Source organism: Macrobrachium rosenbergii, chromosome 10 (assembly GCF_040412425.1).
Source record: "Macrobrachium rosenbergii isolate ZJJX-2024 chromosome 10, ASM4041242v1, whole genome shotgun sequence".
Taxonomy (NCBI): domain Eukaryota; kingdom Metazoa; phylum Arthropoda; class Malacostraca; order Decapoda; family Palaemonidae; genus Macrobrachium; species Macrobrachium rosenbergii.
The window spans coordinates 14,341,434-14,354,474 of NC_089750.1; the positions used below are offsets into that span (position 1 = coordinate 14,341,434).

The following is a 13,041-nucleotide window of genomic DNA, read 5'->3' on the forward strand; positions in this document are numbered from 1 at the left end:
CTCCGAGCATCCGACAATCCTGTCATTAGACTAGAGACGATTAGTGAGCATAACCTTAGTTCTTGTGTTACGCTTGGGTGATTCGTGAGTTATTCTGCAAGTAGGTGAGTATGCATTCACTTATAATTTGGAATGATCTTTGCGAATATCAGTCGTCTCCGGTGACCGAATGTATCAGTCTTTGTAAAGTATTGAAATTAACACTTTAATCATAATTACCATGATAAATTAACATTATTTTTCACACATACAGTAAGCTGTTGAGCTACGCTACCAGGCTACGTAAACTGACTTGACACAGGTGTCATGTTCATTCACTCATGCACCAAAGTCGAGCTTATTGCACATGTACTCCTAAAAGCCGTGGAAATAGAAGAATTTTGTTTTCTCAATGTAACTAAATTTGAACATCGCAAGAACTTTCGCCTCTGTAATATAGAAACCCACCATGGAAGCTTAGATTTTCCTAGATTTTCCTGACAAGGGCGGTGGCGGTGATGGTAGCTGGAATTCAGGCACACAAAACATCTTGGAAAATATCTTGGGAAATTCATTATCGAAGCAACGACACAAATAATAATGCTAATATAGACATTTACTATTCAGTCACTCATATTCAAAAGGGAAATGGTTGAAAGTAATACAAATTTCTTATTTGAATGTTATCAATCATTCCTCGCCTTATAGTGCTACATCAGGCGTGATCACACAGAGGTTATTTAGTATCAGTTGTTTTCTAACTTTTTTGTTTTTTGGGGGGGTTTCATTTTGTATCGATTATTCTCTACTCATACACACAGACACACGCTTAAAGATTTCCATTTTTTGCATGTGCTCTCTCTCTCTCTCTCTCTCTCTCTCTCTCTCTCTCTCTCTCTCTCTCTCTCTCTCTCTCTCTCTCGTATGTGCACAGCTTTTTTCGGAGGCTGCGAATGGTTATTTTCTCTTCGATTTCAAGTTCAGAGGAGTAATAAACTCTTATTATTCGTAACAGACTATGATATACAATATTCAGTATTTCCAAAATCATGTGTTTCACACGCAGAATCACGGACCAGTGTCGGCGTGGCTCTGTAGTCATGCAATTTAAATCAAATGCGCGTAAATTAGCGTTGCGAACGACCCTAAGTTCAAACTGGTGCGTTCCGGTCTCCGAGCATCCGACAATCCTGTCAGTAGACTAGAGACGATTAGTGAGCATAACCTTAGTTCTTGTGTTACGCTTGGGTGATTCGTGAGTTTTTCTGCAAGCAGGTGGGTATGCATTCACTTATAATTTGGAATGATCTTTGCGAATATCAGTCGTCTCCGGACCGAATGTATCAGTCTTTGTAAAGTATTGAAATTAACACTTTAATCATAAATACCACGATAAATTAACATTATTTTTCACACATACAGTAAGCTGTTGAGCTACGCTACCAGGCTACGTAAACTGACTTGACACAGGTGTCATGTTCATTCACTCATGCACCAAAGTCGAGCTTATTGCACATGTACTCCTAAAAGCCGTGGAAATAGAAGAATTTTGTTTTCTCAATGTAACTAAATTTGAACATCGCAAGAACTTTCGCCTCTGTAATATAGAAACCCACCATGGAAGCTAAGATTTTCCTAGATTTTCCTGACAAGGGCGGTGGCGGTGATGGTAGCTGGAATTCAGGCACACAAAACATCTTGGAAAATATCTTGGGAAATTCATTATCGAAGCAACGACACAAATAATAATGCTAATATAGACATTTACTATTCAGTCACTCATATTCAAAATGGAAATGGTTGAAAGTAATACAAATTTCTTATTTGAATGTTATCAATCATTCCTCGCCTTATAGTGCTACATCAGGCGTGATCACACAGAGGTTATTTAGTATCAGTTGTTTTCTAACTTTTTTGTTTTTTTGGGGGGTTTCATTTTGTATCGATTATTCTCTACTCATACACACAGACACACGCTTAAAGATTTCCAATTTTTGCATGTGCGCTCTCTCTCTCTCTCTCTCTCTCTCTCTCTCTCTCTCTCTCTCTCTCTCTCGTATGTGCACAGCTTTTTTCGGAGGCTGCGAATGGTTATTTTCTCTTCGATTTCAAGTTCAGAGGAGTAATAAACTCTGTTATTATTCGTAACAGACTATGATATACATTATTCAGTATTTCCAAAATCATGTGTTTCACACGCAGAATCACGGACCAGTGTCGGCGTGGCTCTGTAGTCATGCAATTTAAATCAAATGCGCGTAAATTAGCGTTGCGAACGACCCTAAGTTCAAACTGGTACGTTCCGGTCTCCGAGCATCCGACAATCCTATCATTAGACTAGAGACGATTAGTGAGCATAACCTTAGTTCTTGTGTTACGCTTGGGTGATTCGTGAGTTATTCTGCAAGTAGGTGAGTATGCATTCACTTATAATTTGGAATGATCTTTGCGAATATCAGTCGTCTCCGGTGACCGAATGTATCAGTCTTTGTAAAGTATTGAAATTAACACTTTAATCATAATTACCATGATAAATTAACATTATTTTTCACACATACAGTAAGCTGTTGAGCTACGCTACCAGGCTACGTAAACTGACTTGACACAGGTGTCATGTTCATTCACTCATGCACCAAAGTCGAGCTTATTGCACATGTACTCCTAAAAGCCGTGGAAATAGAAGAATTTTATTTTCTCAATGTAACTAAATTTGAACATCGCAAGAACTTTCGCCTCTGTAATATAGAAACCCACCATGGAAGCTAAGATTTTCCTAGATTTTCCTGACAAGGGCGGTGGCGGTGATGGTAGCTGGAATTCAGGCACACAAAACATCTTGGAAAATATCTTGGGAAATTCATTATCGAAGCAACGACATAAATAATAATGCTAATATAGACATTTACTATTCAGTCACTCATATTCAAAAGGGAAATGGATGAAAGTAATACAAATTTCTTATTTGAATGTTATCAATCATTCCTCGCCTTATAGTGCTACATCAGGCGTGATCACACAGAGGTTATTTAGTATCAGTTGCTTTCTAACCTTTTTGTTTTTTTGGGAGTTTCATTTTGTATCGATTATTCTCTACTCATACACACAGACACACGCTTAAAGATTTCCATTTTTTGCATGTGCTCTCTCTCTCTCTCTCTCTCTCTCTCTCTCTCTCTCTCTCTCTCTCTCTCTCTCTCGTATGTGCACAGCGTATCCTCATAGGTTTTTTTTTTATAGAGACATTTTGTTTATAAATGGACCTTGAATATTGTCGAACTGATGCACGAAACTAAACTTTTTCGCTATAATTCAAGTTTTTCCTTATTGTTCTTTTCTTTTGCACTGCTACGCAACCCCAAAGGAGTCATATTCATAATTTACTTTTACCACCCGTTTCCAGTACACGTTTAACTATCTTGTTTTCTGTTTGTCTTTCAAGGAGAATCCTCCGACGATGGAGTCAACAGATAAGGACCAAAAAGCATCCGCTACTGGGGAATCAAACACGGTGAATACTGGAAAAAAACAAGAGAAAGTTGAACAAGTCCGGGAAATTCAAGACTCTGCCAACAACGCATCGGTTGCGCCAGAGCCTAGCGCTGCAGAAAGGTATTTTCCACCTCATTTTTCCTTGCACTGCTCAGGGAATTCCGATTCTAAATACAGTATCCATATATAAGTATGTTTTTACATTGTGCTCATTATAATATTGCTGTTATTGTTTGCATTAATCATATCATCACCTTCCTTTGTTGTTTTGGCTTTGATTTAATTGTGGGTTTTTAGTTTGTTAGCATCATCATGCGCTGTGAACTTCTGGTGTTTGATTTTGATAATGGTCAAGCATGCACTTCCTAGACTGTTAACTGAGCTCAGATGCTTATCGTTGGTTGTGTTTTTTCCTTACTTCTGTTTGGAAGAGTAAATCGTATCAGGCAGAGAAGTATGAAATTATGAACGTGTATACTTTACAGGTAAGCATGAATACCTTTCTTGAAATGTGCTCGCGTGTGTGTGTGCGTGTGTGTGTGTGTGGAGAGAGGGGGAGTGATATTTGCACTGATATGGTAAAATGTTTAGGTGGAACCAGCAAAAAAAAAAAATTGATATTTCTTATCATTCCCGTGTGTTCACTATCTAGGAACAACGTCATATGATGGGTCACCTTGCGTTACTCGGATTATGGCACATCGATCATTTCTTTCTCTTTCTAAGAATCGAACAGTTATCTTGTCTAGCGTTCCACCGGTTTGTGTACTGAGCCTTTGTTACTTTCAGGCCTTACTAGGGATATGGTTGTTGGCCTAGAAAATGTGAGGGTACAGTATACACCCCTCCTACCAGTCCCTCACGCAAACTAGTGAAACCCCCAACCACCTCAGCCTCAGAGAGATATGAGGTTGATTAATGCAAAACACCCAAGTCTCGCCCAATTTTTATTTTTCATTTTTCCTTTCGCATTTTACTATCCCCAATTTTATTCATGCCATACTTATTCCCGATTTGTATCTCCCCTTTATAACACTTCTCTGTCTTTCACTGGATTCCCTAGAAAAAAAAATAATTCATTCTGTTTCAAAACAATACTTTCATTCAGAAATCTAATGTTGTATTTCCCCTTTTCCTCCTGGATCGCTCCTCAACAACAACGCAGTTCACCGAAAGATGGGACTGACAAACCCTCGGACTTCATAGATGGCCTGAACATTGGACGGACGAGAGCTATACCTTTCGAGTAAGATAATAACGTTTTTTATATCCTTAGATTAATACCAGGACCCACTGATTAATAGGTAATGCCAAGGAGAATAAACCACCAAGACCCTCTAGCCACAGGGGAGACAGTAAAACCTGCCTTGCTGTTCTGGAATTTGCAAGAGATTAACCTTTGGTCAATGTGATGAGATGTGGCAAATTGATAGCCGAATTTTTGCAATTTGAAGCTTGTCTCGACGGCTTGCTGCAATGAGAGCTCAAATACAGGTAGGTAGACTGTGTCCAACTCAAACATTATTTTCCATCAAGTCTGATTGGTTCGAACCCAACAGAGTTTATGAAATTGTAAGTATGTATGTATATATATATATATATATATATATATATATATATATATATATATATATATATATATATATATATATATATATAAATATATATGTATAATATATATGTGTGTGTTTGTGTGACTTCATACCACATGACCTGCAGTAGCTATCCACAAAAATCAAGTGCCAGGTAACATGTCCAGAGTATATCAAATGGCTAATCTTGATAGCTACGTATATTAGACAAATTTCATAACTGGAGGCGCATTTTTCCTCATCATCTCATCAACGTTTTGGTTCTCTCTCTCTCTCTCTCTCTCTCTCTCTCTCTCTCTCTCTCTCTCTCTCTCTCTCTCTCTCTCTCTTTCCTTAGTCCTTGCATTATTCATTAGTTGTCAGAAAACAACCACACCTAGTAGTAGCAGTAACATGCTGTTATATAAAAGAATGTTTTGTTGCTCTCTCTCTCTCTCTCTCTCTCTCTCTCTCTCTCTCTCTCTCTCTCTCTCTCTCCCCGTGCATTACGGTTGGCTTTTGGTGATGCAATATGTTTCATAAGGTCGTCAGTCATTCTATTTCTAGATTTATCGTGAGTTGTCACACGGCAACCCTTCCTGGCAACGGCAATGGTTACACTCAAACAGGACAACAACTCAATGAGAGTGCTCACTTTTTCATGTTAAACCCATAGACTCTCAGAAAGAATAAATAAAAGAAAAAAAACTGCAGCAACCTAACAAAACACCCAAGCACCAAAAATGACAAACCTTTACCGAAAAAGGACCCATCTAAGTGAAATATTGCTGAAACCTAACCAAAGAGTTTGGCAGTGCAGCAAACAGATGAATGCAATTAAAGACTTCTCAAAACAATCACATCAGAAACTAAGAGGTAAGTCGCCTGTGTGAATAAATCTTAGATATTTAGTTCTTCTGGTCGCCAGATAATGTTCCATTTACGAACTGAAAACAGGGCCGATGAAAGTTACTGAAACTATCATTCATTGTAACAGCCGAGACTAAGCGCTTTAAAATGAAGGAGTCTTATGACAGATTTTATCTTAGATAAATATCACATATCTCAGTGTCAAATACCTGCCTGAAAGTTATGCTTTTATTTTGTGTTTACACAATCGAGGTTTCGTCTAAAGTAAAAGAGGGCTCGAAATTTTAATTCAGATTTTGAATCGTTGTTTTTCAATAAAAAAATGTGAGATTCAGGTAGCGCAAGTAATTTCTCACAGTGAAGTATAAGCGGTGATTACTTTCCTTATAATAATGGTAATAATAATGTTATGTTCATGGGCTAGAAAATGTAGAATGTCTATGTTAGGTTCTGTCGAGTCATGTACATAAATGCAGACATCTTATTTTCTTCTTTCAGCCGACCTGATGCAGTTATGCCCGTTGATCTTTCCAGTGAATATTACAACATGAAGCACAAGAAGAGAGGGCTGGCTGTCATTTTGGCCTACAGCCGTTTCAGTCATAAGAAACTACGTGTAAGGAAAAATTGATGATTGTTGTTTATCCTCTTTTTTAGTTACAAGAGTTGGCGGTTCCCAGAATGATCAATATTTTTGTTATACTAAGTTGGAAATTTTTATACAAAATTCCGCAGAAAAAAAATTTTATGACACTTTATTTACTTATTTTTCTCAATATTTGAACATTTGATACAATTTTTGAACAGGCAAAGTAATGCAAAACTGGGAACAAAATGGCGGAAACAAAGTTGATTTGGTCGAGTGTAGTTCATAAAGTTCATCATTGGGATTTTCTCTCTCGTCTCACACTAACTGACCTCAAAACTTGACCAGTCCATTCGCTGGATATCGGTTGAAGATTAAAGAATATTTTGTGCTGAGAGGTAAAATAAATGTAGCAAAAGTCATAAACAAACTCTGATTTGTTAAAACTCCATGATCAGTTTATATCACTGCTTACAAAAGAGCCTAGAATCACTCTGAACCTCTGTTTACTTGTGTAAGAAGGCTGTTGTTATATCCTCAGGTGAAAGTATTTGACACTTAAAGGCTGACCGTATTACAAAGCACAAAGTTTTCTAGTTGAAATGTGCGTGTTTACTGAGCCATTCATGAGAAATCGGCAGATTTAGACATTTATCTGTGTTATCTTATGAAAAAAAATCACTTTATTTACTGGCTCAGGAGCCCTTTGTTGGCCTAGTCGGTTGAGCTTCAGACTGTCACTCGATGGGAGGAGTTCAATTCCCGCGGCCGGCTGATGAAGAGTTAGAGGAATTTATTTCTGGTGATAGAAATTAATTTCTCGCTATAATGTGGTTCGGATTCCACAATAAGCTGTAGGTCCCGTTGCTAAGTAACCAATTGGTTCTTAGCCACGTAAAATAAGTCGAATCCTTCGGGCCAGCCCTAGGAGAGCTGTTAATCAGCTCAGTGGTCTGGTAAAACTAAGGTATACTTTTTTTTACTGGCTCAGGTCAAAGAGTCTTGTTTGTCACTTTCTCTTACTCACATTAAAATTTTCAGCCTCGCGACTGCGCCTTCCACGATTCGAAGATTTGTGAGGTAACTTTCAAGAAGCTTCATTATGAGGTTCAGACTTACATGGATCTTCCCAAGCGAGATTTCCTTAAAGTTCTGGAGCGGGGTGAGTATTGTATTTTATTCAAGGGCTCAGCCATTCACATTTAACAAAGAGCTTTTCTTGTATATATGCATAGTTATCTTTTTAATCTACTTTTTTCGTTCTGTCGGTCATCAATGTACGGCAAGGTTAAATGATTAAAAACAGGGTATGATCATCAATTCTTAAGCTGTTTGGGCATTTTGTAACGTTGCTTTATATTTCTTAGACTTTTCACAGTACATAGCAAAAAGGCCTTGCCATTCCAATCAAGCTTCCCGCCTAAGACTTCAATATGTAAAGATGCTGTATGTGACCTTCCCTCTATGTTCACTAGTAAAGTTCCATTGGAGTTTGTTTTCTCGTTTACCAATTTTCACTTTTAGTCTGCGGGTTCCATCAAAAATCATCGTTTCCAGTTACCTATATGAATAGCCTTCCTAATGAGTTTATTCCAAATCCTGATGATGTGGTCTGAAGCTATTTTCACGTAATAAAACTTAAAACTGAAATTCCTTCTCTCACTTCTGTCAGTCTTCCAAGCATACATATTTTTGCAATATTCCTTAAATAGACCCTTTTACAAAAATCTTGATATATCAGCAGTTAAAAGATTACAATCAACGTTGCTCACAAGTTCATTTAGTTGCAATAGGGTTTCATATCTTGAATAAGGTGTTGCTGAAGTGTTGCTTTTGTATTCAAGAAACATCTCCTTCCACTTATATATTTAAGTGTTAATTCATTTAGACAGTAGAAAAAGGATCTGATATCACGATACATAGCAGAATCAAATTAGGTACAACGTTACAGATTCTAAGAGAGAGGTTTGAGATCAAGAAGAGTGCTCACTGAAAGCTGGTAGTACGTATGCCAATAATCTGTTGGGCCTGCACCTGTTCCATACTTATGCTCATTATTCTTTTCCAGTTCAAAGCTCAGACCATAGTGAATGTGACAGTTTAGTAGTGGTTCTGATGAGTCACGGCGGCCTGGACGAAAAAACGAACAAAGAATTCATCTGGACGTATGACTCCATGGTCAATACTTCCGAACTTTGGAAAAACTTGACTCCTGAGAAGTGCCCATCTCTAGCAGGGAAGCCTAAGTTATTTTTCATTCAGGTACAAATATTTTGTCCAACTGAAATTTATGTCTTGCTTTTTCGTGATTTTAACGTTAAGGTGGTATCATACATGGGATTAATATTTATACCGAGAATCGCTTGGTTTCAAATTTGTACTATGACAAAAAGAATTAGCTGCTGAGTGCAACGGTTGCTCGTAAGATGCAAGATGATGCCTGAAAATCTGCTCGTGCTACACCGCCATAATATCCTCCAACAGGCTTGCAGAGGCGAAGACACGGATATAGGCGTTCAACTTAGGAAACCCAAAGCCCTCAGTGTACAAACAGACTCGAATGACTTACCTTCGAGTGAAGACTCGATTGACGAAACTTCCAGTGAAGATTATGCGATCCCCCTGTATGCTGATATGCTCATGATGTATGCATCATACCCAGGTAAGATGAGCCTGTTGGGTTTAATAGCTCCTGATCTTATATCATAAACTTTTTTGTTTATTCTAGTTTACTCCTTGTATGACTGATAACCTCTAGGTATTGGCATGATGATATGAAAATAAGTTATGAGATAAAACTCTATCCCGTGTATCACCATTCTGCGTAAAACCTGCATCATCGTCATATCGTATTATGATAAGACTAAGACACTATGTACACACACACACATATATTGTATATATATGTATCTATATAATATATATATATATATATATATATATATATATATATATATATATATATATATATATATATATATATATATATACATACATACACACACACACATATATATATATACATGAAGATGAAAGAGAAGCTGAACTGGATGGTGGTCAAGTTTGAAAAATGTTTGTGGAATTGATTGTTGAGTGTATGAAGGGCATTAAAATGTTTTAGAAGAATGGCAGGACACCAGCTGAAGGGATTTCAAGTGAGATGCTGACTTATGGTGGGTAAAGTGTGATTGAGGAACTAACCAGGACGTGAAAGGTATATTTGAATGAGGGAAAAGTTCAGAATCAATGGGTGGGAGGATTACCTATTCCTCTGCTTCAGGGTACAGGTAATAGATAATATACTGAGAAATAGCAGTGGTATGATGTCACAAAGTATACCATGGAAGCTACAGAATTCTTGCAAGATAGAGGTGAGTGGTACAGTGTGTGTGTGTGTGTAGAGGGGCTCAACATTGCCGATGAACCCTCTGTCTAGGTGTATGAAGTAGCTAATGTTGTTGACATTTTTTGTACAAGGGCTTTCTTTACCCATGATTCAGCAGCTAGGCTAAAGTATGACTGTGGATGAGATCATTGCTTTGTGGAAACTGAATACTGACAAAGAAATATGTGCAAATACTTTCATGAGAGTTTATTAACTTGCATAATAAGTGCATAGATTAAAGTTTTAAGAATTGGATAATAAGTACTTTAATGATAGTTGAATTACTTGTACATAAATACTTTAATGAAAGGTTGATAAGTACCTAAACAAAATTTTAATAACTTGCATAATAAGGATCCGAATGAAAGTTCAGTAACTTGAATGATAGGTACTAAATAAAAGCTAAAAAACTTGCTTGATAAATATCTTAACAAAAGCTTAATAACTTCTACAATAAGTAATGGACTGAAAGTTGAGTAACTTAAATAATAGGTACTTTAATGAAAGTTTGATAACTTGCTCGATAAGTACTTTAGAGAAACTTGAATAACTTGCATTATAAGCACTTTAATAAAAGTCTAATGACACGCACGACAACAACTTTCAGGAATGATTGCCTTCAAATCCGAAAACAGCGGGATGAGTGGGAGCGTGTTCCTCCACTTTCTAACCCGAGTCCTCGACGCAGATGCCCACAACGAAGACCTCTTCTCCATGCTCCTGAGGGTCACCCGCAAGGTGGCCGTACACTTTGAGTCATACATGCCTTCTTCTGAAGAGCATGACAACAACAAGCAGATTCCGCAGATGGTGTCGACGCTGATGCGGAAGGTGAAATTCTTTTAACCCGATTTGGGGCATCGCCTCGACAGTTGAAGTACCAGACGGATGGACAGACAAACAAAAAGTTTTCATGCAATAAAGTTGAATTTCTAAAAGGTGGAGCCACTGAAACAGAAGAAAACTAAAAAAAAAAAAACTCAAAAGATGGAAATAAAGAAAGCGAGCCGCAATGAAATTTACCAAATAAAAAAAATAGGATGATAAAAGCAAGAAAAGAAATAGATATGGTCAGGAAAAATATGAATAATTGAATACATACTTGTATGAGTAAATAAACCAACAAGTAATTCAGTCTTATCTATATTCATCTTAATATTGAGATGATTAAGCTTCCAATTCTTCCAGTGAGAGATCAGTCAACAAAATAGCAATAATTTTTGTTAAACACAAACTTACTAATAAACGTCACAGACTGGTGCATGATGGGAAAAGACATGCATACATTGTTCTGGAAACAAAGTGTCATGGAGCGAATTAAATCTTCGTTAAGTGCATAAAGAAAAAAGAAAGGGGAGGTGGTGATTTTAAAGTCACTGAAAAGGATTTTCTTGACCACTGGAAATATTTTTGCAAAGGAAAGTGAAGCATGTGGTTTTATTTCGACAATCTTAGGATATTTAAATGAATACTTTGTAGTTTACTTAAACAATTTATTGTAATCAGTATTTTGTAGTTAAGTAGAACAATAATAAAAAGGTGATTTTGCAATTTTAATTCGATCATTTCTTCCCTACTTTGCCAATGAAGAACTCGCACCTAAAGCCAGTTGTACACATTGAACTCTATGCAAGATCCCTGTTATCCTAGGGACCTTGCCCATATTTACACCCAGTCTACTCAACAAAACGAAAAAAAAGCAATATACTGGGTGTTTCGAAATTAGAGCCTCCTCCTCCACAGAACAAATGGAAAGTTATGAAGTTTTCTGCTATAGCCTATCTCCAAGTACTACATTATTTTACGTTTCTATTAAGATATTTTTCATTTTACATTTCTTGTATTTTCAGACTGAGTGACGGAGTTAGATACAGCCATGGCTAACGACTCGGAGGAAATCAGATGGATTGACCGAATCCGGGCTATAACTTTCAGAGAGGCCAGGGATGCTGGTGCATCCTTTATTTCACGTTCCTGGATAGCTAAATACATTAAAAGAGATGAATCCTTTGCTAAAAGAAACTGGACCAAAAATCCATATGACACTCATCGCAAAAAGAGTGAGAATGTTGGAAGGCCTGAAGTCTTTTCTCAGGAGTCAAAAGACATCATAGCTGAGGCAGTGGGTAGACCAAGAAAGTCTTTATGTAAATTGGCGCTTGAACTAAAAACAAAAAGGGGAAAGAAGAGAAGTTATAGTGCTGTATATCGTGAGTTGAAAAAATCTGGTATCAAGCCATTTCATGTTATCAGCAAGCCCAACATCACTCAGCAACACAGAGAAGACCGTGCATGGTTTTGTGGTTCATTTCTTAAATATTGGGATGAAGCTGACTTTCTCCATGTTGCCGCATCAGATGAATTCTTCATTTACACAGTCAGGAAGCCAAATCATAAAAGTGACATCATTTGGGCTGCAAAGTTGGATGATATCAGCGATGACGTACGCTATCGCCAAGTTGTGAAATTTCCTGAATGTTTGGGAATTTTTCTCTGTTTCACAACCAAACGGTTAATGTGGATCATCAAAGAAAAAGGACAGTCATGGAATGGCGAATACTTCAGAGAAACTGTGCTTACTGGTTGAGTATTTCCTTCCTCAAAGATCCTGAAAATGTGTTATCTGTTGAAGAAGTCACATTTTTGCATGATAAGGCACCATGTTTCAAGGTTCTTCAGACACAGGAGCTGCTTCGAAACAGTGGTGTCGATTTCTTCTCGTCAATAGAATTTCCAGGCAGCTCCCCTGACCTTAATGTGTGTGAAAACGTTGGTAGTATCTTAAAGGATCGTGTTGAAGCGCGCACAGTGAACTATGATGGTATACCAAGCCTCGACGACCTGCGAAGAGAGGTGACCGAAGTGCTCAGGGATATGTAGTTTGAGTCTCAGCTTTTTTGCAATTTGCTGAAATCATACCCCTCAAGAATGCAGGCTGTGGTACAGGCAGATGGAGGCCTCACAAAATATTAAATACTCAGAGAGAAACTTAAATAAATACCTGTTCTGAATTACTTTTGCTTTTGTCCATATCAATTTCAGTTTATGCTGCAGAGACGGGGTGGCGGCCTCTAATTTCGAAACACCCTGTACATTGCGTAACGGGGTGTCACCTGAGAAACATTGCACTCATTAAGATGTCATGTTCATAATCATATCAT

At 37.5% G+C, this 13,041-nt stretch overlaps 1 protein-coding gene across 5 annotated transcripts; it reads left to right on the forward strand.

The window, feature by feature from the left end:
• Nucleotides 1–1,165: 1,165 nt before the first annotated feature.
• LOC136842506 (caspase-1-like) lies at nucleotides 1,166–11,437 on the forward strand. 5 transcript variants are annotated; one of them, XM_067109901.1, is made up of 8 exons: nucleotides 1,166–1,254; nucleotides 3,419–3,588; nucleotides 4,634–4,714; nucleotides 6,408–6,525; nucleotides 7,537–7,657; nucleotides 8,564–8,757; nucleotides 8,980–9,157; nucleotides 10,488–11,437. In XM_067109901.1, exons 2-8 carry the CDS (start codon nucleotides 3,434–3,436, stop codon nucleotides 10,724–10,726), a joined length of 1,086 nt encoding a protein of 361 aa, XP_066966002.1. In that variant the 5' UTR covers nucleotides 1,166–1,254; nucleotides 3,419–3,433; the 3' UTR covers nucleotides 10,727–11,437. The 5 variants fall into 5 exon arrangements, with proteins under 5 accessions (XP_066966002.1, XP_066966005.1, XP_066966001.1 ...); XM_067109904.1 differs by having other exon boundaries at nucleotides 1,199–1,258; XM_067109900.1 differs by lacking the exon at nucleotides 1,166–1,254 and adding an exon at nucleotides 2,299–2,390.
• Nucleotides 11,438–13,041: the final 1,604 nt, after the last annotated feature.

Bases quoted from the DNA above. Each gene is read 5' to 3' on its own strand.
- LOC136842506 (XM_067109901.1), top strand. From the start codon at position 3,434: ATGGAGTCAACAGATAAGGACCAAAAAGCATCCGCTACTGGGGAATCA. The intron at 4,715-6,407 runs GTAAGATAATAA...TTCTTCTTTCAG, and splicing joins ACGAGAGCTATACCTTTCGA to CCGACCTGATGCAGTTATGC. The intron at 7,658-8,563 runs GTGAGTATTGTA...ATTCTTTTCCAG, and splicing joins CCTTAAAGTTCTGGAGCGGG to TTCAAAGCTCAGACCATAGT.